The sequence below is a fragment of the Rhinolophus ferrumequinum genome, chromosome 24 (assembly GCF_004115265.2).
Source record: "Rhinolophus ferrumequinum isolate MPI-CBG mRhiFer1 chromosome 24, mRhiFer1_v1.p, whole genome shotgun sequence".
Taxonomy (NCBI): domain Eukaryota; kingdom Metazoa; phylum Chordata; class Mammalia; order Chiroptera; family Rhinolophidae; genus Rhinolophus; species Rhinolophus ferrumequinum.
The window spans coordinates 29,458,682-29,486,415 of NC_046307.1; the positions used below are offsets into that span (position 1 = coordinate 29,458,682).

A 27,734-nucleotide genomic window follows, 5' to 3' on the forward strand; every position below is an offset into this window, starting at 1 on the left:
TTCATGAGAAAAGAAGTATGGAAAAGGCAAATAACTGAGTATTATAAAAACTGTTTTGATCTAGTGGTGGACCCTTGAAAGTCACACTTGGAGAACCATTAGAGGGAAAACTTGATTTTTGGACAAGGTTTATGCTTCAGGATTCGTCTATACCAGCATGAAAGAGGGCAGAGTGAAGGACTAAAAGGAATACCACAGAGAAAGCCTTTCTGTTTTCCTTTTTCTCCTATATGCTAACGTGGAGTCTTGCCGTAACCCAAGATGGCAACCGTCACTCTTTTTTCAGTCCGTACGATGACGTCACACAGCGCCAGGGACGCCCTCTCTCCGAGGCTTCCACTACATTTCCCAGGATGCCTTGCCAACAGTGATGCCATTGGTCGGCGCCGACGGAAGTGCATTTAACGGGGCGGAAGTAGAGGATCTCAGAGGCTAGGAAGGTGAAGGAGCGAGGAGCGGCGAAACCGTGAGTAGCTGTCTGCGTCTGTCTAGTTGGCGGTGAGGGATGAGGCCAAGGGACGAATTGTTGGGAAGCGAGGGGTAGCCCCTTCTTAACCCTGGGGCCTTCGATTCTTGCCGTTTTTCAGTAGACTTGGGAGCGGGGCGAAAGAAAACATTGCTGTGGAGGCGAAGTCTCCGTATTAAGTTCTTGCTGTTTTAAGTTTTCTTGGGAAGAGCTGGGTGAAGTCCGGCTCTTGTCTTGACACAAGGGTCCTTGGCTTGATTTTGCTGCGACCAGAAGGGTGGGGCTGCTGACGGTCTGACTCAGCCTCTACCGCGGTGGTTCTTAGTTGGCTACACATTAGAATCACCTGGGGGTCTTTTTAAAAATATAGATACCTTAGCCCTACGCCAGACCAATACATGAGAATCAGTGAGGGATAAGATCTGGACAGCAGTACTTGCTGACGCGTCCCAAGTGTTCTGTTGTGCAGCCAGGGTTGAGAACCACTCTTTTTAGTGTCTGATGCTGACGCCCACAGGGAGCCTGATTAGGGGCGTCTGCACCAGGGCTCGCCTTCAACCTGCGTGCATTCTGTCGTACGGATTTGGGTGAAGTTGATGATCACTGTTTGGGCAGGGATTGCATTTTGAGCTCCACCAGAAACTTATTCTTGACTTTCGTGTGGTGGTTCTGGAAAGACAGGCCATAGTTTCTTGTTTACGACTTGGCTGTTCGTGCTGAATAAAGATTAGGGCCGCTTCATTTATCTTGCCATCCTTTTAGCTTCTGCCTATTTGTTGCTATCCCAATAAAATTCGAGATGTGGAAAGTGGAAGAGTCATATTGCAATCGATCTCTTTGGTTGTTTATAAGAAGTCTGTAAGGGGTATCAAGTTAAAATGATGTTTGGCATCGTTTATGGGCTTATGATGGCATATATATATATTATTAATGAAAGGAAGTTAGGGTGTGTTTTGGGCTTTGGTGCAGAAATCTGTTTCCACATGATGGGTAGGATTGTTTTTTAGTATAAGCACCACTACCTGACCTGTCTCTTTTCCCAGAGCCAGCTTCACCTCCCTCACTGATTTAGCATGGGGGAGAAGTCAGAAAACGGGAGGGTTCCAGAGGATCTGGTAAGTGGTTTCCAAGTTACGGATCCGCGGGAAGCAGAGTGTGCTCGCCCTCCAGTTTCTAATTCCAAAGATCACCAGTCCCAGAGCAAGCTGCTCAGGGATGCTGAGGCGCGTGGCCAGGAGGACCAGGGAGAAGAGGAGCGCTTTCACGACTGCAGCGCCTCATTTGAGGAGGAACCAGGAGTGGACAGGGTGGAGAACAAACCTGGTGATGATGTGAATTCCTCTGAACTAGATGAAGACTACCTAATAGAACTGGAAAAAGACATGCCAGATGAAGAGAAACAGGTAAACGTTTTATTTATTGTGCGCGATCTGCCACGGGAACTGCTTTTTAAAGTGAATGCATGTGGCTGACACTGTTCTAGACCGCTTCATTTGTGGTAAAGAGTAGCTTGCCCTTCTGTGTCCACGTTGCTTTAGTAGTGATGGATCTGAGATAAATCAGGAGCATGACAAGGAAGCATTGAGTGTCTCTGGTTTGCAAAGAAATTTCCGTTTTTTTCTGAGTTCGTATGTGCATCTTGTAATTATTTTCTAACGTGTGTATACATTATAGCTTTTTTTTATGGCCGATGAAATTCTCGTAATGGACATGTTTTAGTCAGACTTGAGAGTTATGGAATGCTGCCTGTTTATGTTAATCCTTTGTTAGCAAAAAATGCCTGCCTGTCCTCGTGGTGGTTTGGTTACAGAAGTCAGTAACCAGCGCCTGTATCATTTACACAGCATTCTCAAGGAACAGAATTGGATATGATAGTAGCTATAATTTGTTGAGTATCTATAATGTGCCAGCCACTGTGCTTAAAATGTTACTTGTGTTTTCATTGAATCTTTACAACATGCCTTATAAGACATCCACTGGTAGTATTCACCAGAAGAGAACAGATCTCTAGTAAAGGAACTTGCCCAGTGTCACACATCTGAAAAATAGCAGAACTGATTATCAAACCCAGATCTGTTTGAGTCTAAAACCAAAGAAAGTATAATGTAGAATTTAATAACAACAACAGCTGTCTTCCTACAAAGCACATAACAAAATGTATACCTTCCTGCTTCTTGGCCTCTGGGCCACCACCTTACCTGGGCAAGTCTTCATTTTTGGACCCAAGTCTTGGTGTCCTCCAAATATCCTTCCTTCTGATCTCATAAGCAAGGTCATCTGAAGTTACCGTAATAACTGAGCTTGTCGGCAAAGAACTTGAATGAGATGTGTAGCTTAGCCTCTGAAGAGCTCACTCGCCGAACAGGTTGTGATAGATTGGTAATGGCCTGAGATAATAAATGTGCAGTGACAGAGAAGTGGGGAGGTAGCATGAGATGGCGAGGAACGCCTTTGTCTCTCTCCTTTGGCACTTTTCATTATTCAATCTGTTGGTTTTGACATGCATGGGTTAGCTTTTGTGCTAGTGCGTGCTACCTGGAGAGGAGAATGAAGGGCAGAAATGAGCCCAGTTCATCACCTACTTCAGCAGAAATGGCTTAGAAAATTAAATCAGGTGTTGTTCGATAACGTTAGGGAAATGATTTTCCAGAAATGAGTTAATAAGTATTTAAAATTGTTTTTATTGCCTATAAATTTAATATGCTAAGCAGCATTATACTTTTTAAACTTTTTCCTTCCTTTTAAAAATTGAGATATAATTTACATATAGTGAAACTCTTTAAGTTCTGTTGTGTACAATTCAGTGAGATTTGACAGCTGTATATACCTGTGTAACTCACACCCGTATCAAGAAAACATTTCCATCATGCCAGACCCTCCCTTCATGTGCTTCACCATTCGTTCCTTCTCCCCAGCCCCACCAACCCAGGGAACCACTGTTCTGATTCCTATCCCATAGGTTGGTTTTTCCTGTTCCAGACTTGCATGTAAATATAATCACTTTTAAAATACAAATATTTTCTATATCAAACCATATGTTTTCATAGCTTAATTTGAAAACTTAGGGGGGCAGCTGGTTAGCTCAGTTGGTTAGAGCGGGGTGCTGTTAACAACAAGGTTGCAGGTTCAATCCCCACATGGGCCACTGTGAGCTGCGCCTTCCACAGTTATATTGAAACAACTACTTGACTTGGAGCTGATGGGTCCTGGAAAAACACACTTAAATAAAGTTTAAAAAAGAAAATTTTCAGGAATGCTATTTCAGGAATAGCATGCTACAGTGATAGCCGTTATTATAGAAATGTAAACCATTAACTCCACTGTGAGGAAACAGCCTATGAGTGTGTAGACTGCCTTTACAGTCTACCTGTGGTATTATTCTGTTAGCCGTTTGTTTGCTATTTTGGTAAGTATCTCTGTGAAATTATTAGGAAACCAGCAAAACAGATGAAGAAATGTCTCTTTGCTGCACATAGGGTTTGGTTTTATAAGGTCTTTGGGAACAGAATGTCTTTAATGAACTTGATATTTTTAAAATAGACAAAGTTCAGATAATTCAACAACAAAAAAACCCACAAATGGCCAAAAAAAAAAAAAAAATGAAAAGACTTCCAGCCTCCCTAATAATTTAAATGCAAATGAAAACATTGTCTCATCTATCTGATCAGAAAATTGATCTGATGTCGACAAGAAGACATATAGGAACTCATGTTGGGAGTTTCCATTGCTGCATCATTTCTATAGGATACAGGCACCAAGTTTTTACATGAATTTTTCTTTAGACCAGGGCTGTCACTAGAACCTGCAATGATAGGAGTGTTCTATGTCCACACTGTTCGATACGGTAGCCACTGGCCATTGGCTACCACATGTAACAGTCACCTGGCTGTTGAGCACTTGGAATGTGGCTGGTATAGCTGGGGAACAGAATTTTTAAATTTCAAGTTTTACTTAATTTAAATAGTCACATGAGGCTAGTAGTACCATATTGAATGGTGTGGCTTTAAACCTCTGACTCTCTTCTTCCATGTTTCCCCAAAAATAAGACCTAGCCGGACAATCAGCTCTAATGCATCTTTTGGAGCAAAAATTAATATAAGAAGACCCGTTCTTATTTTACTATAAGACCCGGTCTTATATAACATAACATAATATAATACCAGGTATAATATAATACAATATAACATAATACCAGGTCTTATATTAATTTTTGCTCCAAAAGACACCTTAGAGCTGATTGTCCAGCTAGGTCTTATTTTCGGGGAAACATGGTAGTCATTTATATTAAGAAAGTTATAAGAGACGTGCATAGATATATATAGATAAATATATATGTGTGTGTATATATATGTGTATATACACACACATGTGTGTATGTGTATATATACATATATACATGTACATACATGAAGATGTCTTGCAGCATCATTCATAATTTTGGAAATGATATTGAACATTTCTGGCATATTTTTGCAGTAGTGTACAATGCAGTCATTAAAAACAGATAAATCAGCATTGATGTGGAAAAATGCCTGTAATGTAACAAGTAAGCAAATTTGATAATATGATTTGTAATAAGAAATATATATTTGGTGTTCGTCCAGTTCCTGGCACAGAGTTCCTAAAATCCTTAGAATTTCCTAAGTAGTAAGAGGTAAAGCTGTATTTTGTTACTCTTAACAACTCCCTTTCAGTGACACCTGAGTTAATGAGGTGACTTTCGGAAAGCTGCTAAGATGAGGTCTGGTTGTCAGTGTTTGGAGCTTTCGGCCTCACCCCACCGTCCCACCTCTAGGAAGGGGAGAAAGCTAGAGGTTGAGTTAATCACTAAAGACCAGTGATGTAATCAATCATGCTTACATGACGAAGCCTCCATAAAAACCCAAAAGGATGGGGTTCAGAGAGCTTCTGAGTTGGTGAACAAGTGAAGGTTAGGAAGGTGACACATCCAGAAGGCATGGAAGCGCTGTGTCCCTTCCCAAATACCTTGCCCTATGCTTCTCTTCCATCTGGCTGTTCCTGAGTTATATCCTTTATAATAAACTGGTAATCTAGTAAGTAAACTGTTTTCCTGATTTCTGTGAGCCGCTCCAGCAAATTAAGTGAACCTGAGAAGGAGATCGTGGGGACGTCCAATTTATAGCCAGTGAGTCAAAAGCAGAGGTGACAGCCTGGCTGGACTTAGAGTTGGCATCTGAAGTAGAGGTAGGCCAATCTTGTGGGACTGACCCCTGACCCTGTGGGATCTGATGCCATCTCCAGGCTGATAGTGGCAGAACTGAGGTACGTTGTAGGACACCAGCTGGTGTCTTCTGTGGGGGTAGAGGTACTTGCTATGGAGAAACTCCTACATCCGGGCACAGAAGTGATCAGGGTGAGTGTTGAGAGTAGAGGAGACACACATGAGGTGTTAGATTATAGAACAAGTCAGTGATGATTCATTTTACATTAAAAACTAAAAACATGTGAAAATATGTTTATGCATAGAAGTTTTGAAGGCGATACACCAAATTATGAAAGTGAGTAGCTTTGAGGAGTGTGATTAGTGGGGAATTTTCATTTATGTTTAATACAATTTTGTAATAGTTGCTATTTTTGTAGCAATCATGTGTTACATTTATAATCAACAAAAAAGCTATTCCATTTTAAGAATATAAATAAATAAAAACTTCGTTCTTTACAACCAGGGTGGACTTTTTACCAAAAAAAAAAAAAAAAAAAAAAACGGCAGGAGGATTTGGGAAAGAAGTGCTATCATAGGACCTTTGTATTACGCAATGTTTCTCTTCTGGCAGAATCGAGTATCAACAGCTGAAGGCTGTTATTCGGGCTGACTGGACTTGCCCTGAGGCCAAGAAGTAATCCAGGCTCAAGTGGAGTGCCAGTTCTCAGCGGAATTCAGAAATCAAGAATAATGGGGAAGAGGGTAGTTAAGATTTGGTAAAAACAGGCAAAACTTCTTAAGGAAAGCAGTGTGTGTGGGGGGGGTTGTATTTCTGCAGCAAATCTTAACTGTTTGTGAAAACTTATGTGGACGTGACTCACCAGATGAATGGGAGTTTAGCTGACATGGGAGCTGTACTAGATCTGCAGAGCAAACATGTTGTTCTCAAAGGCGTGGCTGGACAGAGCTGGTAGATGAGAATTACTGCTCTGATGATATGATACAAAGATGCTTAGTTTGGGGACCTATGGAATATACTGCACTGTAGTTGTTTTGATCTTGTATAATAAGAATCACCTTAGAAGCATGGGGTACTTGTCACAATGGAGTTCTTAGGCCTCATGTATAAATACCCTGGGGAATTCTTACGCGCACACTGAAGTGTGAAGACCACTGTCATGCATCTTTGTACATGGTCTTCATTAAATAGTGTACAGATACAGAGATTTTATCTCATTCATTTATTCCAGGAATATTTGCAATTCTTCTACATGTCAGGCATTGTTTGAGGCCCTTAGGGATACCATGGTGAACAAAACAGAGGGTTTCTTTTCTCTTGTAGGTATATTCTGGTTGAGAGGTGTGAAAATAATAAGATGAAGTGATGAAGGGGTGGGCGTTGGAAAGATGGGGAGGAATACTCTAGATTAGCCGGTTAGGAAAGGCCTCGCTGGAGAGGTGGCATTTTCAGCAAATGGTTGGAAGGGAAAAGGAGTCAAATGTGTGGTGCTCTGAGAGGGAAATGGGGCAGTTCGTGTAAAGCCTCGAAGGTAGCTACAGGCTTGGTGTGTTCCTGGCGGGCAGGGAATGGGAGGGCCAGCAGTGGAGCGCAGTGATCCAGGAAGAGTGGGTGATGGAGTGAGAGTCTGACTGTGGAACACGTGGGGAGCCATGGTAAGGGATTAGAAGTTTATTCCAAGTGCAGTAGGAACTAGGTGGGCACTTTTAAGCCAGAGCAGAGACAGACGTTATTTATGTTTTATTAAGAGTGTTCTGGTGGTTGTGCGGAGAATAAAGGACGTGGGGAGGGGAAAGGCACAAGTAGAACATGGAGACCATTTAGGGCCTAATGCAGGAGCCTGGGCAAGATGATAGTAGCTTGAACTGTGGATCAAGTGAAGGAAGTGAAAGATTTAGGGTACATTTTGGAAGCAGAATTGACAAGACTGGTGGATTCATTTGGGAGGGCTGGAGTGAGAAGTTTGCATGATTCCTTGGCTTCAGCTCCTGGGTGGCTGGTGACACCCTTTCAGATAATGGAGGAGAGGGAGGGGCTTGGAGCTCCTTGGAGCTCTGGGGACTTAATTCTTGCCTGCAAATGAAAAAGATGGCTTTTTTGTTTAATCTGTGAGCCAAAATGCATATTTCGTGTTTTAATGGGTTTGCTCCCTGATGCTAGTTATTTACACACGGTATTTATTTACACATGGTAGATACATACATAGAACCATTTAAGTAAGGGATACAAGTCTGCTTGGTGAACATGGACTCAGCACATGGTTTCTGGGATTTTAAAACATCTTCCTTGCGCTCTGAAAAAGTGAAGGATTGTTCTTGAAGGCTGTTGTATCTTTAACCATAACCAGGAAGCATTACTGAAGTACTGGTTTAGAATAGAAATTTCTATCAGTCCTTTTACTCTCATTTTTCTTAAATCCCACATTACTTAATCCTTTTGATTTCCATGTTTCTGCTACCTCATTGCATTATTTTTATAATCTTATCAATGTTGTAAGAGTGGGCATGTTTCTAGGGAACATTCTCTTGATTGCTTCTAGAAAGTTTTCAGTCACTTTTCTATAGTGGCCCGCATGTTTTGTTAACCTCATAAGAAGATCCTTTCTGATTTGTTGTTTCCCTTGTATTTCATTTCTAATGGGCATCCTTTTGAACTAAGGTTGTCATATTTATTAATTTCTTAGAGTTCACCAGTATTGGGTTCAATGAATGCTATTGACAAGTAATTAAATGAAATCCTAGAATTTAAGAATTGGAAGGGACCTTGTATTTCTGATCCTGAGTTTAAACAAGGGGAAATAAGGATTATTTACTCCAAAGCATTTGGAAGCTAGTAGGCTACCTTTAGATGATCTGCTTTAACAAGCACCCCCAGGTCGATTTGATATTGATAGAACTGTGGCCATACTTGGAAGACGGAAAGCCAGATTGACACAGATAACTAAGCTTCCAGATGGAAGTATCGACCTACCCGTGTATTGGTTACATCCAGTATCAGAAGAAGAGTTTACTAATCGGACGTTTTCATCTGTGCTTACGATCTGAAAAAGACTAATAAGGAAATTTGTTTCTATTAAATTGAATTTTAAGAAAAAGAATTTTCTGAGTGAAGAAACGAGGAAATACTTCCAAGATTAATTCCTCATAGATGCGTTATCTTTCCTCAGAAGGATAAGACTTAATGAGAATCAGATTCCAACTACAGCTTAAATCCAGGGATCCTCCCTCTGGACTCCCTAGGAGGCTTCTGAAAGTGACTTGTGGAAAGAACAGATGTGTCTGTATGTGTAAAGCAAATTATATCTGATTTCAAAGAAAACAAAACTGAAGCTTTGTTTATTTTGTAATGGTAAAGGATTCCCTTCAGACTGGTGTCCCTCACCCTTTCAGTGTGTAGTTTTCTCATCCCACCTACATAGCGCTGAAGCAGAAAGTTTTGTTGCATATGCCTCCATTTTCCAGCAATTATGTACCTTTTTTTTTTACCCAGATGTGATTGATCTCTGGGTACTATGCTTGACTTAAGTTTCTGCTGTTTTATTTTGTAGCAATTACTTTACAAAGCTGCAGGGGGAGGCAGAGAGCTGCGGATAGATTTACAGTATGGAAATTAACTTGCTGATGTGAACCTCTGGCTTTCTCCCTGTCTATTACACACGTGCTCACTGCAGGAGGATTTAATAGAATATTTTTTAATGTATTTAATGAAAGTTTTTATCATCTAATAATGGTTGAAGGTTATTAATAATAATCATCTAATGAATGATTTGTAAGTTCAAGTGTGTTTTTATTGTATCATTCATCTATAATATAGGGACTGTTCCTAGCCAGCCACTGCATTGAGAGGGTCTCTAGTAAAAAGTGGTGGTTTGGGGTGGCCGGTTAGCTCAGGTGGTTGGAGCGTGGTACTGGTAGCACCAAGGTTGCCAGTTCGATTCCCTCATGGGCCACTGTGAGCTGCGCCCTCCTTTAAAAAAAAAAAAAAAAGAATGGTGGTTTAATGATTGATTAGGGAATGGAGGAGCACCTTCTGGCATTTTTGCCAGGTTACGCCAAGATTTAAAGTTTATCAGTTGAAGTTCGCTAAGATTTTTGAGTCATAGTTAGAAAGCCATTCCCGACACTGAGATTTAAGAGGAATTCACCTACGTATTTTTTCTAGTATTTGTATGGTTTCTCTTTTTATACTCAGGGCTCCAATCCACCTGGAATTTATTCTTGTGTATGATGTGACATATAGATGTAATTTTATCTTTTTCCAAACGAGCAACTTGTCACAGCACCATTTTTAAAAGTCATCTTTGCCTCAGTGTTTAGCTAAATTTTAGTGCCAACTAAGACCAAGTGTGTATCCTTTTCCAAATGCTCACCTCTACCGCGTCATCACAATATTACTGAAAACCCAACTTAGTTTATAGTGGCATCATTTATCAAAACAAGAAACCCCATTTAGACTCAGATTGGCTCACCATTCAGAGATTCGAGTGGTGACGGAATTTAACTGGAGAATTGGTTAGTTTAAAAAATAGAGAAACGTCCTATTGAATGGTTTTCTGCAGTATATTTCCAAGTTCTTTCGTCTTTAAGAAAAAACAGTTCTCCATGTTATATGAAATTCTTTTACCTTGTGATCCAAGAAAATCATTCCCTGGAAAGTAAATTACCTTTTCTTTAGGACTGTGGAAGCATGTAACTCGGTGCTTACCTTTTTACAGCAATTTTTGTGCCTTATGCAGTTATTTCTTCCTGCAAACAATTTTATTTCTACACCTGGGGAAGATAATATAGTCTTGTAGTTAAGAACATGAAAGGTTGGACCGATCTGTCCTAGCTCCATCATTTAAGTTGTGTGAAGTGGGATAATAATAGTACCTATCTCGAAAGCTGTTGTAAGGATTAAGTGACTAGCACATAAAAGCTACCAGAAGGTGTTAGTTATAGCTATTAAGTCAAAATTCAACATGAGTGTAGACTGCAAAATACTTCGGGGTTTGGTACCTCTAAGTTTTCTTAACAGTCATTTTCCCCAAAGAGGCAAGCATAAGTGGATTTTGCAGTTTTTTAGTATGCTAACCCCAGTCAATTATCCATAAATTATCCTCCAAGTTCATTTATGAAGAACGAATTGAGTGTTCGGCTGGGGCTGTGGGGTTGTGGGTGAGAGAGGGGGCTTATGAATTTGGATGGGCACGTGGGAAGCTTCTGGCAACTTGTTCTCCTTTTCTGAATAAGTTATGTGGGTGTATAATATTACAACTGTATGTTAAGCTGTGCGTTGCTTTTGTGTCTATTTTCCCATGGGTATTTCTAATTCTATCAATTTCTGCTAGTGGGGTATTGAAATCTCTTACAATGTTGGATTATCTTTTTCTCTTAAATTCAGTCATTTTTTTTTCTTTACGTACTTTATAACTGCTGTTAGGTACATATACATTTAAAACTATTAGATTTTCCTTTTTTATTGACCCCTTCATCATCATGAAATATTCCTTTTTGCCTCTAGTAATATTTATTGTTAGAAAGCCTATTTTGTCTGATATTACCATAGGCACTTCTATAGACTGAATGCTTTTATTCCCGCCACCCCCCAAAAAAACGTATATGTTGAAAACTGACTCCTGATGTGATGGTATCAGGAGAGGAGGGAGCCTTTGGAAAGTGGGTGGGTCAGGAGGGTGGAGCCCACGTGATTGGGGTTAGTGCCCTAATAACAGACTGAAAAGCGCTCCCTTGACCATTCTGCCCTGTGAGGTTATAGCGAGAACACTCTTGCGGACCAGGAAGCAGGCTCTCACCCGACACCAAATCTTCCATCATCATGATCTGGGACTTCCCAGGCTCCAGAACGGTGAGAAATAAATGTCCGTTGGTTATAAGCCACCTAGTGGGTGGTAATTTTGTGATAGCAGCCGGAACTAAGACACAGCTTGCCCCTCTTGCGGTTACTATTTGCATGGTATGTTTTTCCCATCCTTTCACTTTCAGTCTGTTTGTGTCTTTGAATCTAAAGTGTGTCATTTAGACAGCATATGACTGGATCTTCTTAAATGCAACCAGGCAGTCTCTGCCATTTGGGTGTTTAGTCCATTCATATTTAATACATTTATTAATATGGTTGAATTTACAAAAGTCTTCTGTATGTCTCATGTCTTTTTTATTCCTGTTTCTAACTTTCACTGCCTTCTTTTGTGTTAGATAATTAACTGTTTCTTAGCTAAATTTTCTTAGTGGTTGCTATATGGATTACATTATGAATCTTACTATAGTCTAGTTTAATACTATGTAATTCCAGTAAAATATAGAAACTTTGCTTCAGTATAACTGCATTTTCTACCCCCTCCTTTGTGCTACCATTATCATATACATTACATCAATATATGTTGTAAACCCAACTATATAGTGTCATAATTACTATCTCATATAATCTTTTTGTCATTTAGCGACATTAAAAGAAAAAATAATACATTTATAGAGCCTTTTATGTGTTTAGCATTTCTCATGCTCTTCATTTCTTCATGTAGATTTGTGTTACCATCTGGTATCATTTCCTTTCAGTCCAAAGGACTTCCTTAGCACGTCTTTTTAGGCAGGTTTGGTAGCAACAAATTCTGTCTTTCTCTATGAACGCCTGTATTTGTGCTTTCATTTTGTGGCATGGTTTTGCTAAATATCTAATTCTTGGTTGACAGTTTTTTTTCTTTCACCATTTTCAATATGTCATCACACTGCCTCTGGCTTCCATTGTTTCTGGTGAGAAATCAGAAAATAATAGTTTTGTTGTTTCCTATTCCTGGTAAGTTTTTTTCTTAATGCTTTCAGATTTTCTCTTTGTCTTTCAAGAGTTTGATTCTGGTGTCTCTATATATAGATATATGTACTTAGGTTCACTGAGCTTCTTGGACCTTTAGAGTAACATTTTCCATCAAATTTTAAGTTTTCAGTCATTATTTCTTCAACTATTCTGTCCTTTTCTCTCTCCTCTTCTTCTGGGCCTCCCATCACATATATTGTAAGGGCTTTGTTCATTTTCCCCTCTTTTTTCTGCTCTCAGTTCTTCAGATTGGATGTCTATTGTCCTGACTTTACTTATTTCTCATGCCAATTCAAATCTGCAGTTGAACCCTTCTGTGAGTTTTTCATTTTAGTTATTGAACTTTTTAGCTTTGTTTTTTGTTGTTGTTGTTCTTTTTGAATAATCCTTATCCCTTTATCATGGGTCTTTATTTTTTAATCATTGTCATCATGCACTCAAGTAAATCTTTGAACACAAGTTCCTTTAGTTCTTTGAACATATTTGTAGGTGCTTTCAAGTCTTTGCTAGATCTAATGTCTGTGGCTGCTCAGATGTTTCTATGGACTGCTTCCCCCCCCCCCATTGTGGGTCAAACTTCCATGTCTCTTGGCATATGTTGCAATTTTTTGTTGAAACTGGATTATTTTAAGTAATATTGTAGCAACTCTGGATTATGACCACCACCACTCCACTCCCACCCCCTCCCACCCCCCACGCCAGTTATTTTTGTTGTTGCTCTTTTGTCTACTTGTTTGTTTAGTAATTTACCCGGATTTAAGGTGGACAATCCCATATCCCCTGAGGTATGTGGCCACTGATGGCTCTGCTCAGTTGGATTTTGTCAAGTCTGAGGTCGCTCCTGTTTCTGCACAGCTTAGTGGTCAGCCGTAACTGGTCAGAATTATGATCAAACACCTCGAACCAGTAAGGCCCCCACCTACTGTCAGGAGATCTGTGTGTACATTTGGAAGTCCCTTCCAAGTTCGGGGAGTTTTCAGGTCTGCCTCAGCTGGGCCCTCCTGTGCCTCCGCTGCACGTGCACAGGCTTCTTGACCACGCAGAGTCAAGTCAGTATTTCCCCGGAGTTTTCTGTGATGGGGAGGAGTACAAAGTAAAGAGTCTTGTGAAGTTTCTTTGGTTCCCATTGTTATGGAGACAGAATTCTGGAACAGATGTTTCCCTGTGAGGCCTCTCAGGAATGTGTTAAAAGCACTGTAGAGGCATAGGAAAGGGCTCCTAACCGCCTTAGACCAGAATCTGGACAGATTTGCACCTGATAATACTGCAGAATCTCAGCATTCATTTATGTGTGAGGCTCCTGGCACTTAGCGTGCTAAGTGAGAATTACACCGTGTAAAGTCTGTCCTAGGATTCCAGTAACAGTACACGCAGTGCATGCCATCCACTGGAGAAAGAAGATGTTCCAGCCGCAGAGGAAACCCTCGTCTTTGTACTAGGATCAAGTTAGTCTCTTGGCACAGCTGGGGGATAATGCAGCTTTTTCCCCCTCAAAGTGCTATTTTTGCTGTTTCCAAGAAGATGTTCAGCATGATATTGATAATTGCATTAATCCTCAATTTACACAATCTGGAAGCAGCAGCTCCTTTCAGTGTTTGCTGCCCCATGGTCACTAAGTTATGACTGATCGGCTGAAAAAGTAAAATGCCTTCCTTAGAATAATTGGCCTTAGAAATATGTTTTGGAGCCCTTCTCTTTGCCACGGGTTGGCTGCCCTGAATCATTAATTCCTTCTTGGGCCGATCTTGGATCTAGGCTTTGCCTATGGGGATCTTAATGTTCTAAATTTACTAAAGAATGATTGGAGTTCTTGCGCATGCACACACACCCACACACACACACTCTTACTTCAAAAGAGCCTGATCTGGCAGTTTGGGGGATTCGTCTGTGTTCATAGAGCATTCCTGATGACACTGGCGAAGACGTTGTAGAATAAAAAGTGGCTTGAAATAGAGTTTAAGCAGAGGAGACTGAAATTTCTTAAGGAATGAACATTAAATAAACTCTGGTAACTTGGTGAGTCGCTCTTCTGTAAAGAATTTTTGTCTTTTTAATATATCAAAGACCTTTAAGACCTGTGATGCATCTATTCATTAGGTCATATAATCTTTTAACTTATTAACATGTTACCTTGCATTAATATTTTCTAATGTGAAACCAACTTTTCCTTTCACTGTGTGTGTGTTAGAACATCAGACAATGATGCAGTGTGTGTTTGTGTGTGTGAATTTAAAATTGAATTCATTCGCCGATATTTATAGGGTTTTATTTTTACCTCAATTGAAATTGTTTTATAATTTTTAAAATAAATTTATTGGGGTAACAATGGTTAATAACATGTAAATTTCAGGTGTACAACATTATAATTCAGCAACTGTATACGCTATTACGTGCTTACCACTCAAAGTCTGGTTTCCTTCCATTACCATATTTGACCCCCTTTACCCACTTTGCCCTCCTCTCATAGCCCCCTTCCCCTCTGGTAACCATCATTCTGTTGTCTGTATTGAGTTTGTTTTGTTTGTTCGTTAGTTCCTTTTTGTTTTATATCCCACCTTCGAGTGAAATCCTATGGTTTTTGTCCTTTCCCGTATGACTGACTTCACTTAATAATACTCTCAAGACCCATCCATGTTGTCACAAATGGTAATATTTCGTCTTTTTTATGGCTGAGTAGTACCTCACAACTTCTCTATCCAAGCATCTGTCGATGGACCCTTAGTTTGTTTCCGTTTCTTAGCTATTACAAATAATGCTGCAGTGAGCATAGGGGTATGTATACATATACATATATCTATATGTAAATATAGATAGATATATATATATCTTTATGAATAAGTGTTTTCAGATTTTTTGGGGTAAATACCCAGAAGAGGGATTGCTGGGTCATATGGTCCAATTCTTAATATTCTGGGGAACCTCCATACTGTTTTCCATAAGCCTGTACTAATTTATATTCCCATGGGCAGTGTACGAGGGTTCCTTTTTCTCTACATCCTCTCCAACACTTATTTCTTGTCTTTTTTGATACTAGCTATTCTGACAGGTGTGAGGTGGTACCTCACTGTGGTTTAGATTTGCATTTCGATAGTAACTAATGATGTTGAGCTTCTTTTCATGTCCATTGGTCACCTGTATGTCTGCCTTGGAAAATTGTCTGTTTAGATCCTCTGCCATTTTTTCATCTAATTGTTTGGGTTTTTTGTTAAGTTACATAAGTGTTTATATATTTCAGATATTTACCCTTTACCAGATATGTGATTTGCAAATATTTTCTCCCATCCAGTAGGTTTCCTTTTCGTTTTGTTGATGGTCTCATTTGCTTTGCAGAAGGCTTTTAGTTTGATATAGTCCCACTTGTTTATTTTTGCTTTGATTGCCTTTGTTTTGGTGTCAGATTCAGAAAATCATCACCAAGACAGATGTCAAGGAACTTACTCCCTGTGTTTTCTTCTAGGTGTTATATGGCTTTAGGTCTCCCAACACCACTTATTAAAGAGACTGTTTTTACTCTGTTGTATATTCTTGGTTCCTTTGGAATAAATTAATTGACTGTGTATGTGTGGGTTCGTTTCTGAGCTCTGTTCTGTTCCATTGATCTATGTGTCTGTTTTTATGCCAGTGCTATCCTGTTTTAATTACTTTAGCTTTGTAATATAGTTTGAAATCAGGGTGTGATGCCTCCAGCTTGGTTCTTTCTCAAGGTTGCTTTGGCTATTCAGGATTGAAAACTTTTTTTGTCGGGGGGAGGGGAAGGGGAACAGGACTTTATTGGGGAATAGTGTGTACTTGCAGGACTTTTTTCCAAGTCAAGTTGTTGTGTTTTCAATTTTAGTTGTGGAGTGTGCAGCTCAGCTCCAGGTCCAGTTGCCGTTGTTAGTTGCAGGGGGCGCAGCCCACCATCCCTTGCGGGAGTCGAGGAGTCCAACCCTCAACGTTGTGGTTGAGAGCTGGCACTTCAACCTTCTGAGCCATCTGGCACTGGCCCATGTGGGAATCAAACCAGCAGCCTTCGGCGTTGGGAACAGAGCTCCAACCGCCTGAGCCACCGGGCTGACCCTGCAATAACTTTTGACTGGACTTATTATGAGGTTTTCTTGGCTAGCAGCAGCCAACCCTCCCCCTTTCCTATTTGGAGGAATTTTCCTGTGTAGTAATCTTGTTGAGTTGGCAGTACCCCACATCCTTCACTCCATTCTCTGACAGCCAAGGTATGTGACCCTCACTTGGCTCATTGGATGCTTTTGATCAAAACTTTCAATCGTGATGGGGCAAAGGGAATGGTTAAGATTCATTTGCTACTGTTACAGCCCTGTCTTGGCCTGACTCTTCCACTAAAAGACACTTAATGCTTTCTTGCTTCTTGGCTTAACAGGGCTGCCTTGAGTCCTGCCTGTTTTCTAAGCCTACATTTTAGGCCCCCCCCATTGATTCTGTGAGCCCCCAGTATCTTTCCAGTAAATCTGCCTCCTTAAATTTTTTTGCCTAAGATAGTCTTTTTGCTTGCACCCCAAAATCCTAACCAGTACAGTAGAGAACATTACAATCCAAGCACCGCCCTCCTGGGTCGTACTAGGTAAATGTTACCACATTCTTGTATTTGAGTCCCATCACCACCACCCATTTTATTTTTTCTGTTCTCTCTCAGAATAGCCCTTCTTCAATACGTTACATCTTAAAATGAATTATGGTCTCAGCTGTACATCTGGTACATAGAAGATACCATAAAAATTGGATTCAGTTTATACTTACCTTGTAGTTTCTTTATTGAGACCCATCATGGCTCAATAATAAGGCATTTGGGAAGCATCCCGGACTCAACAACATATTTACAAATCTCTGGAGACATACTGTTTTTACTTTGGGTCCTAATCTTAGGAGTACAGTTGTTTAGTCTCCAGGCTTCTCCTGTGCATGAAGTACCCCGCTAACTGTATTTCCTCCCTTTGACATTTCTATGTAGTCAAAAGTTTCAAAATAAAGGAAGAGATTTTTGGAAATTCTGTTAAAACAAAACACAGCAGAACACTCTCCCAGGGCAGCAGGCAGGCAGCCACTTCCTCAGTTCTGCTCGTGCTACCGACCACATTGCTGAGACGTCCAGGGCCGAAAGCATGCGGCTCATGTCATCTGTGCTCTGCAGAAGAACATTCCCTTTGCCTTCGATTTTGACGGGTGCTTTGCCATCTGTGTGCATTTCTGAGCTGTTAGAAGAAGCTAAGAAAAGAGATTTATTTATCTGGGTTTCTTCAATATGCTGACGGCATACTGCCCTGACCCCGCAGAGGAGACTCGTCCCCCATGAGGCGCTCTGCCCACATACCAGTGTCTCCTTCATGACACAAAACACGTCGTAGCCAAATAAGTATTACTTATTTTACAGGAAAACCCTAGCTCATATGTATTGAGTCTCTATATGCCAGTCACTGTATTGGGAGCTTTACATACATTATCACATCAATCCATAAGACTATTAGGACCTCATTTTTTAGCTGAAAAAATTAAGGTTCAGAAAGATCTAGAACTTGTCCCAGATCATACAATTGATAAGTAGCAGACCCAGAATTTGATTTTACAGTGTTATGCATACCAGTGGGAATGTTTCGGTTTGAGTGAATAGAAATTAAATAATGCCTGAATTAATCATTCCATGTAAAAGATAGAAACATAGAAAACCTAGGTTTTGTGTTTTAAACATCAAGAATGTGATTGATGATTAGCCAGATTGTTGTGTATTTTTCTCTAAATCTGTTGGAGATTTGGGTAAAAGTGATCCATTTCTCAAAAGTCAAGTCTCTGCCTATTAAATAGCCTAATGTGTCAAGAAAGCCGACCTTTTTGTTCACTGATAGTACTACTATGACAACATATGTAATTATCTGGTCTCTTTTAGAAAAGAAGAGAAGAGAGCACTAGATTGAAGGAGGAGGGAAATGAACAGTTTAAGAAGGGAGGTAAGAGACCTATTTCAGTACTGATGTCTGGTCGTCGTGACTCCTCATTCTTTTGTAGAGCCTGTGGAGAAACCCCAGAGAACATTTGGAAACAACTAGCAAGCCTGAACTGTTAACAGTGCAGCCTTGTCACCTGGCACCTTGGGATTTTGTTTCTTAACCATGTCCAAATCATTCTCAGCTGACAGTGACCAGTTACCATGTGTCTCTTGGCACAGGCATAATTTTTCTTTTCTGTAACCCACTATCTATAAATCCAGAAATTAGGAGTAAAAACTCTTCAGCTGTTGCTTTGGAAAACTCTAGCCTGGAATGTTAAAAGGCTCTTTGCTGCATTGCTGTAAAAACAGGGCCCCATTCCTCACTTTGCAGTAAGGCTGTAAAAATTGACCCCATGGTCCCAGCAGAGCCTGCAGAAGAATTTTGCTTATACTTTGGGTGTTTTCGTGGGTCTTCTTCTTTGGATGCCTTAAATAGAGAGATGTTCTTCGTGTCTTTCTGGATTTCCTACATATGCTTAGGAATAAGTCAGGTTCATTCTGATAATTTGGGGGAAATATTTGATCCTATAATAGCCTTCGTCACATATCAGTGTATATGCTTTAGAAATCTAGGAGTAGTAACATTTTCCCCTAGTTATTTTTAGGTTTAAAATTTTTTTTTCTTATATCCTAGTTAAGCAATCATCACTTCTTTTTTCCCTAAGAAAACCAGTGGTTCTAATTTTGACAACATATCGCTTTGTATTTCAGTAGTAAACATTTCAATCCTGAGAAGGTGTAAATAGGCAATTTTTCTTTATATCCTGACCATAATTTTGTGTGTGGCAATGCATATGTACATTTATCACTGTTTTCTCTTTTAAGGTCTTTAGTCAGCTACTGATCTTTACATTGTTGTGTTTAGCTCTGTAAAATGTCTCTCCAAACATTTCATGGAAGCAGTTTTAGCCAGGAAATATGTACACAGAATTTTTTTCTTCATCCCAGGCCATTAACCCCGGACTTCAGTCTCTTTCATCTGTCCAGTTTCCAAATCCCCTTTCAAACTCCGTTCTAAATTGGAAAGCTATGTATTCGGAGATCCTGAGGAATACCCTAATGTCAGGAATAAAATCGTGATAACCTTTCCCCTTTTACGTCATCTTCAGATTATATAGATGCCGAAAGTTCTTATAGTCAAGCCCTTCAGATGTGCCCATCCTGCTTCCAGAAAGACAGATCTATTCTGTTTTCAAATAGAGCTGCTGCAAGGATGAAACAGGTATGTATCTGTTAGCTTTTCTTTTTAAGAAGTGCACGGACTTGCAGTGTTCTCGTAGGGCAGCTTCTTGGCACAAACTAGCAGAGGGGCTTCAAGTTGCCGCCTCCCTTTTCCTGCCCATTTATTTCCCTGATATTAAGGGCACAGGGAAGAGATAAAAATATTTTGGAAAACTTGAGTCAGGTTACCGTTAGCATCCCTCATTAAAGTGGCTGAGTGACCACTTTCGTGGAAGGAGGGCTGACAAAGTTGCCACCAAACTAGGGCCAGGTAATGAAGCAAAGACCCAAGGAGTGTGTGTCCTGGAGTAGCTGTGGTGGCTTATTTTAGGCCTGGAATCCCAAAGGCTCAAAGGGAAACACTGATTAAAACTCTGGACTTCAAGAAGCTCATCCCTAAGATTCTGATTTTTCTGTTGAAAGTATGAGCATGGGGAGAAATGTCCAAAAGCTGGGATGAGAGGAGCCCTTAAGTGCAAAATAGGTGTTGGGGAAAGTTCAGAAACATGTTGTGTTTCCGAAGGATTGAAAACCTGGCATAGCAGGGTGATTGTAGAGTAGAGAAGAGTGCAGTTGTATTTGTTTTGTACCGTGTTGGTGTTAAAAGTTAGATTTGTTGATTTGTCTGATTCCTATATAGTAACTTAGTAAATTTCACTGGATTAAAATGATGAGTTTTGAAAAAACAATACAACCGTTTAACTGTGGCTACTTATATCCAAGGCGCAAAGGGTTGGTTATTTAACATACCTTTATGCAGCCGATTCACACAGCAGGCTCCGGGTTGGGTGAATCTGGTTCTTGTTGGTTTGTTTAGATCGGGTATTGACATCACTTTCTCTCTGATGTTGCCTGAAATTCTCTAGTGCCTCTATCAAGGTCACTTTAGATGACCAGGTTTGGGAGAGTGGGGAGTGAGATTGGTGGTTAAACGGTTGGACATGCAGTAAGGTTTCGGGTTTTCTTGTTTTTTTTTTTTAAAACCCTGAACCTGTATGTTTTATTGGATTCGGTCTCCAAAGTGAAGTATTTTTTTTAGTAATTCGTGTGATATGGAAGAAGAAATAATTCTAGCGTATACAAACACATTTTGTATTAGGGGAAAGAAAACAATTAAGTTTATCTAAATCAATGTTCATTGATATATGCATATTCTACCATCAATCAGAATTCGCACCTAACAGTTTTTGCACTTAGCTTGGAAAATTCTGATCTTTCACTTTTGCTTCTCAGAGACATCTTGCCACATTCTCATACTGGAAACTGTCATTGTGAAATAGAGGCCAGGGCACCTTCAGTATCAGAGAAGATGCAGCATACTCTTCTGGCTCCTGGGATTTGGGATTCTTCGTTTTCATAGTTATTGGTACTGCTAGGGTAGGGCTAGCGTCATCGCCTGGTTCTTGAGTTAGGGCGATGTAGGGTCTTGTCTGTCTGTCACGCCTGAGGAGAATGCAAAGGAGAGTTGCTCTGGGACTGTTTCCTTTCCAAAGGATAGGTTTGTTAGTGGGGTGGGTCATTGGATTTGTTCTTTTAAGTTGTACTCTTAATATTTTAAGAAGATTCTAAAAGAAGAGACTTGAAAACTTCCAGGATTAATGCACTGAAACAATTTAAGGACAGTATTCCGAATTTTTCAAGGAGGTGATGGGTTAACTGCTTTCAGAAGAATTTCTGAAAGGCACGTTTGCAGGCTCCGTGTCCCTGACTGAGAGTCCCTGGCCAAGCTTCACATTTCAGACGTAGAAAGAGAAAAGGCAAACTAGGGTCAGACTTCACTAAGTTATGAAAAGATGGTAAATAAGTTCTGATACTCCCCGCACACACACCCCACCCTTTTGGAGACTACCACTCTACGCAGCAGGCGACACCGTGGTCCCCTGGGGTGTTAGTAGATGACGAGCCTCAGACAAACGATTCTGCAGTAAAAGGCCTTAATTCCTTGATCTGTAAGGGCCAGTTATTGCTGAGATGCACTGCAACTTAATAATAGTTTCTTAGGGGCACAAAGAAGACCACCACAGCCCATATACACATAAGTTGTAAAGTTTCACTCCTATTTCAGAAACTTTAAAACATGATATTGTCTTATAGACATCTGAGGAGTTGGGGAAATACTTATACGAAGTCACACAGGTTTCCTCTCTGCAGGACTTCTTGTGTTTATTGTGGGCAAAAGACACGACATGAAATTGACCGTTTTAACCATTTTAAAGCCTACAGTTCAGTGCCACTAAATACATTCATCAGTGATGTGCAGCCCTCACCACCTGGTTCTGGAACTTTTTCACGACCCCAGAAGGACACCCTGTCTCCATTCAGCATTCACTCCCCATCCTGGAACTGTTTTTGACTGAATCCTAAAATTCATTTTGGTAGACATTGCTCTAAAGTATTCTGCAAAATATTTAGTATTTGCTACAGTAGCCATTAATGGAAGTGTTGAATATTTATTTGAACTAACATTTCAGTAATGTTGTAGAAAACTTGTAATTTGGGGAAAATACACATTTTAGACCTTGAAGAGTTAAATAGCAGGTTAGTATTGGAGCTGGAACTAGAATCTAGTTCTTTTGCCATCTAGTGTTCTTTCCACTATGCCATGCTTCTAGATTCAGCAAGTTAGTTAGATCTCTTATTTGGTGAATTGTTTTGTATTTTGGTTTCATCAGTGGATAAGTTAAGGCTTATAACTGAGACTGTATGACAAGCAACCTGGTGTGTCTATAGATGGACCATCTGTATACTTTCTGGAAGGTACCACATTGGATATGATAGTGTAACAACTAGTCAAAGAAGAGGGCTGTTAATTCAGTTACTCAAATATCAGTCATTTACCCTGTTTATTGATCACAAAGTTTTCTCAGTGTCAGCATTCTGACGTAACGTGTCTTGCAAATATAATAGGTCAATGACAACAGTCTTTAAAGATACTTTAGGAAAGAGCTACTTGACTAATTTGTTGGCAGAATACTTTCAAGTCAGAGTTGTCAACTGTATTTTGAATTTTAGCTTGGAAGTAACTTGCATGTCTGTATGTGATTTCTTTGAAGAACATTACGTATCTCCATAAGCAATTATACATGATCAGCTTATGTCATTGAGCCTTTGGGCCATTAAGCTAGAACTAGGGTGACACATATTAATGTTATATTTTCTTTTAGGACAAGAAAGAGATGGCCATCAGTGACTGCAGCAAAGGTACAACTTTTTGGTCTTGTTACATGTTAACATACAAGAGCATTACCTCGGCTAGACAGAGCCAGGCTCTCAGCCAAGTGTGTACTTGTACATGTGTACCCTTCCTGAGGCCTTCAAAGAAGAAGCCTTCTGCTTCACCCTTCTTAGAGGTATTGTATCGTGCTCATCTTAGTGTAAGCATGCTTTTGAATGGGCGGTTCAGTAAGCTTATCTATCATGTGTTAGCATTTATCTTCCTATGAAGAAAAATTCAAAGCTACCTTGGCAGCAGAATCTTGTGGAGTAGAATTTACTTCCAGTAGTGTCCAAATCACTCCTTTCGTTTTGAAATTGAAGATCTTAGCTGCTGTTAGTGTATCTGGACCTATCTGTTTGGGGCAAGGGGGTGGTGAGGGGCAGTTTCTGTTAGGGAATTGTACCCCCTTCAGTTGTAATAATTCTTCCAAACCGTCTTGCCATCGTTTTAATTACTTTTTCAGGTTCCATATACTGAATCGAGCCTTTGCTATTATCTGAGATCCATTAGGGTCTTTTCATCCCACCAACTTATAAAGATACCGCGCAAACTTAAGATCACTATTGTTTTGTTTCTTTTGTGTTTTGGGTTTTTTTCCAAAAATTCCTTGATAGTCGTCTTGCCTTTTTAACCAGCATGGTGTGGAGAACATGTATAATCACTTTTATTTGCATCTTACCACTCTCATTGAGTTTTTCTGTTAACTTTTTTGTAATTTCTCTCAGAGAAGCATACGGTTACAAAGAACCTTATATGTTATGTAGTTCAGCTCTCATACTAAGCATGAATTCCCTTTTCTATTTTTTTCTTTACATTAATTTTTCACCCTCTTTACTGGGGCATTCTTTTCTTTATACTTGGTATTTTTTTTATAGGATCTGAATGAAAAACTTACTACATTAGAAATCAAACTATTTCTGATCTATTACTGTCTTAGGCTGGAATTTATTCTGAATGTACTGTTTCGTTTGGAAGAAGATGTTAAACCTTAATCTGTGTGGGATGTGTGGGTTTGAAGAGTTTAAATTAGGAATAAGCTGCTGATTTTCAGAGCTCCTTTCTCTATAACTAAATGATGAAAAAGTGCCTTGCAAGCTTGTTTAGCAGGGTTTACACTAGGAAACAGAGTTTTCATATCCAGGTGTAGCCCTAAGTAGAGGAGCCTTGTCAGAGAATGAGAGGAAGGGAGGAAAGTGTTTTCCAGATTGTGCTTGGCTTTTGTTAAACCAATATGCTTATCCATTGCTGTTATGGGCACGTGCATTGTACCCATGGGCAGAGTACATTGACACTAGAATGGTGTATTTGTGTTAAGGACACCACACACACACTCCCGCTCAGTTCATAAACCTTGACAAAGGATTTAATAGCTTATTTCTGGGGTCATTTTGGAGCTCATTATTGCTAGTCATGTGGAATAATATCTGATTCTTCTGACCTTAGGGTTTTCAGCCTTGGCATAAATAAAGGTTAAGTTAGTTTTCTTTATATGGATTAGGAAAGAAAATCACATGTTAGAGTTATATGTTGATTTTAGAGATTTTTCTAAAGTAATTGTGGGGAAAGTTCCTTCTCTTCAATGCATATTTGCATTAGAAACTATTCACCAGTTGAGAAGGGGGCAGTATCTGGGTTAAAATGTAAATGAGGGGGTTCTGTTTTCTTGAAAGCTATAGTAGAGGTCATTGGAATGTTTTCCTGTGGATGATACTATGAAATTGTAATTGGGAGTATTTTAAAGCACATAATGTCCTGGGCTCAGGGGAGGTTGACAGCATATCAAGTTGAAATGTTACAGAAGATGGGTTTCTCAGGAAACTTCTCCTGAACCAGTGCCCCTCCAACCTCTGTGCCATTTCTCTGATCCTCGTCATTGAAAGGATTGTCTATACTTGCTCTCTACTTTGCTTCCTCCTCTTCTCTCCTCACCGCACACCCATTGGGCTGCTGTGTCATCCGTGCCACTGAAACCCATCTTGTGAAGATCACCAACTTCGTCTCGCTCAATTCAATAGCTGCTTCTCTGGCATCACCCTACTTGACCTCTCACAGGTGTCTGATACAGTGGCTCATCCCTCCTTTCTTTCCTGCTTCATTGGCTAGTCCTTATTCTCTTCTGCTGGCTTCTCTGTCAACCTCAGGAAGTCCCTAGGTCTCAGCCCTGCATAGGGCCCGCCCTCTTCTTTATTTTCTCTCTTTGTGATGTCATCCAGTTCAGAAATTTTAAATACCATCTAGATGCTACACTTTATATGCTCAGCTCTCCCCTGTGGTCTGGAGCCCATTCATTGCAAAGCTGACATCTCTTTTTAGATGTCTGGTAGGCATTGTGGATTTAAGGTGTCCAGAACAGGTTCTGTTGTGTCTCCATGTACACACACACACGTACACGCACACATGCACGCACACGCATAGAAAAAGTGAATAATAACAGAGCCTGCCACTAAACTGTTTAACCTCAACTCTTTACTTTGTACCTTCTGGTTTCCTCACTTTTACACTGCATTTGAGTTCTGTGTTCTGGGCTATTCTGAACTGGAAGAAGGACAAGTGGGTGAAAACCAGGGCTCGGGGTGTAGACCAGGGTTTGAGAAATTACAGCCACAAACCGAATCCAGCCTACCACCTGCTTTTGGACAGCCTGTGAGCTTAAGAACGGTTTCATTTTTCAATGGTTGGAAATAAAATCAAAAGAGAAATAATATTTTGTGACACATGAAAATTATGTGAAATTCTGATTTCAGCATCCATAAATAAAGGTTTATTGGAGCACATTCATGTTTGTTTAGGCATTGTCTGGGTGCTTTCGTGCTACAATAGCAGAGTTGAGTAGTTGTGACAGATGGTCTGTCCTGCAAAGGCTAAAATCTTTACAGTCTTGCCCTTTACTGAAAACGTTTGTCAACCTCAGGGATAGGCTTTTTGACAAATAACTCTTCCTTTTACACCCTGGAGGATGATAGTTAATAAAGGAACTTGATACAGTTGAGGATATATAGGCCCTTTTTCTTCATGGTAACAATTACTCTCTCTTTACAGCCATTCAGTTAAACCCCACCTATATCAGGGCCATATTGAGGAGAGCAGAGTTGTACGAGAAAACTGACAAGCTCGACGAAGCGCTGGAGGACTATAAATCCATATTAGAAAAAGATCCATCAGTACACCAAGCAAGAGAAGCTTGTATGGTAAACTAACTGTTTTTCTTCTTTTCCTTGTGTTGCTACTCAGTGAATCTTAAATAATCCTTTGGTACACAACTACATTCCGTCTCTATGCTTTTGAGGAGCTTACCAAAAGGCGAGTATATGGGCGCGGAACTTTGCATAGTGGCCACACCCACTGTGACCATGTACTATTTTATCTCCATTCTCAGTGTTGTCTGTGCAAACCTTTAGTCTCTAGGGTTGATAAGAACTTTATTTCATTGTTGGGCAGGAAAGTCTTGTCCATGTAGTTGTACAATTCAGACCAAAGTGAGTCTTACTGTTATAGGTAATAAACTTCTGGCTTTCTCTCCATCCTTTTTCTTATTCAGTCACCAAGTTTCTATTTCCCATTGACTATATCCTAAACTAATCTTCTTTTCTTTCTGAAAATGACGTTTATTCTTGTCCCTGCCTACAAATCCTTTTGCTTCTAAACGTCATAATATGTTTATGTCCATTGTAGATTGGCCGGATGTTACTGGTTTTCTTTCTCCCATTTAGCAATCACTCCAGCTGTGTACGTTGACCTTTAGCACATCTCCTGATTGTCACTCATGCACAGAACAACGTACGCTCTAGAGCAGGGCTGTCCAAACTTTTTTCAACGTTTTCTACGAAGGGCCATATGCAGTAAAATACACAAACAGCCGGGCCACTCACTCGAGGTGAAGGACGTATTGCCTCACCTGGTTTATTTAAGTAAACTAAATATAGTTTTGGGATTTGGTGCGGGCCAATTAACAATGGATTGCAGACCGCAGTTGGCCCGTGGGCTGCAGTTTGGACACCACTGCTCTAAAGGATCTACTACCAAATTGGATGTTCATGCGTTACTGCCCCTAAATGATGGATGTTCAGATAAGTGTAAGAAACACTGGCTTTAACTACACAGGTGTCTTCACTGCCAGACTTCTCAGAGAGCCGTTATCCGGGAGAGGCCTGTTTTTGAACCTCTTTATGCAACAGAGAGATTACAGGCTGGCAGACAGGAGCCAACTTTTTGTTTTTGTTTTTGGCAAGTGGCAAGTTGACGCCACTTGCCAACATTTAAAAATGGGAAGATTCTACTAGATAAAAATCTAAGTCAGACTCCTCATGAAAATTGGAAAATGTGGACATAACGGCTTCTTCTTGAACTCCTGCACATCGGCATTCGGTGAAGCTCTGCCGTTCCCCTCCCGGCCACAGCACTCATTCACCTCCCACCCATTTCTTTCATTGTCACTACTTCCTGATCTGGCCTCTGCTCTACAGGGTTTCCCATTTGTTTAATGGGACCATCATTCCACCGAGCAGACCCAAGAAATGTTGCTAATCTTTCTGCATTGATATCCTAGGTGTTTTGGATTTTGTTTTGCTTTGTTTTTACACGTACTTGAGGTGAATTCCTTCAATAATAACAGAGCTTTTATTTATCTAGAAATGGAGTAATGGGAGGCAGGCTGGTTAGGATAATTAAAATACATAAGCAATTTGAAACCAGTTTTAACCATTTATCTGACTTTTAACATACCTCGGAGTGGTGGTGAGATTGACTAAATTTGACATGAGGAAAGGGAATACTTAAAAATCTTAGCTAAATTTTTGGTAGCGTCTATCTTTGTCAAGTTAGTTTTAAGCCTTCTATGAAAGG

General features: G+C 40.1%; 1 protein-coding gene across 2 annotated transcripts in view; it reads left to right on the plus strand.

The window, feature by feature from the left end:
- The first annotated feature begins 377 nt into the window (after nucleotides 1-377).
- The window catches only part of TTC1 (tetratricopeptide repeat domain 1), a 36,687-nt gene continuing 9,330 nt past the window's right edge, over nucleotides 378-27,734 (plus strand). Inside the window, exons 1-6 of one of the 2 annotated variants that reach the window (XM_033097096.1) lie at nucleotides 378-466; nucleotides 1,510-1,869; nucleotides 18,353-18,413; nucleotides 19,564-19,676; nucleotides 22,840-22,876; nucleotides 25,932-26,080. In XM_033097096.1, coding sequence (XP_032952987.1) covers nucleotides 1,540-1,869; nucleotides 18,353-18,413; nucleotides 19,564-19,676; nucleotides 22,840-22,876; nucleotides 25,932-26,080 — 690 coding nt within the window. In that variant the 5' untranslated portion in view covers nucleotides 378-466; nucleotides 1,510-1,539. Of the gene's footprint in view, nucleotides 467-1,509; nucleotides 1,870-18,352; nucleotides 18,414-19,563; nucleotides 19,677-22,839; nucleotides 22,877-25,931; nucleotides 26,081-27,734 lie in introns of those variants that run through there. The other variant, XM_033097097.1, reaches the window with a different exon arrangement.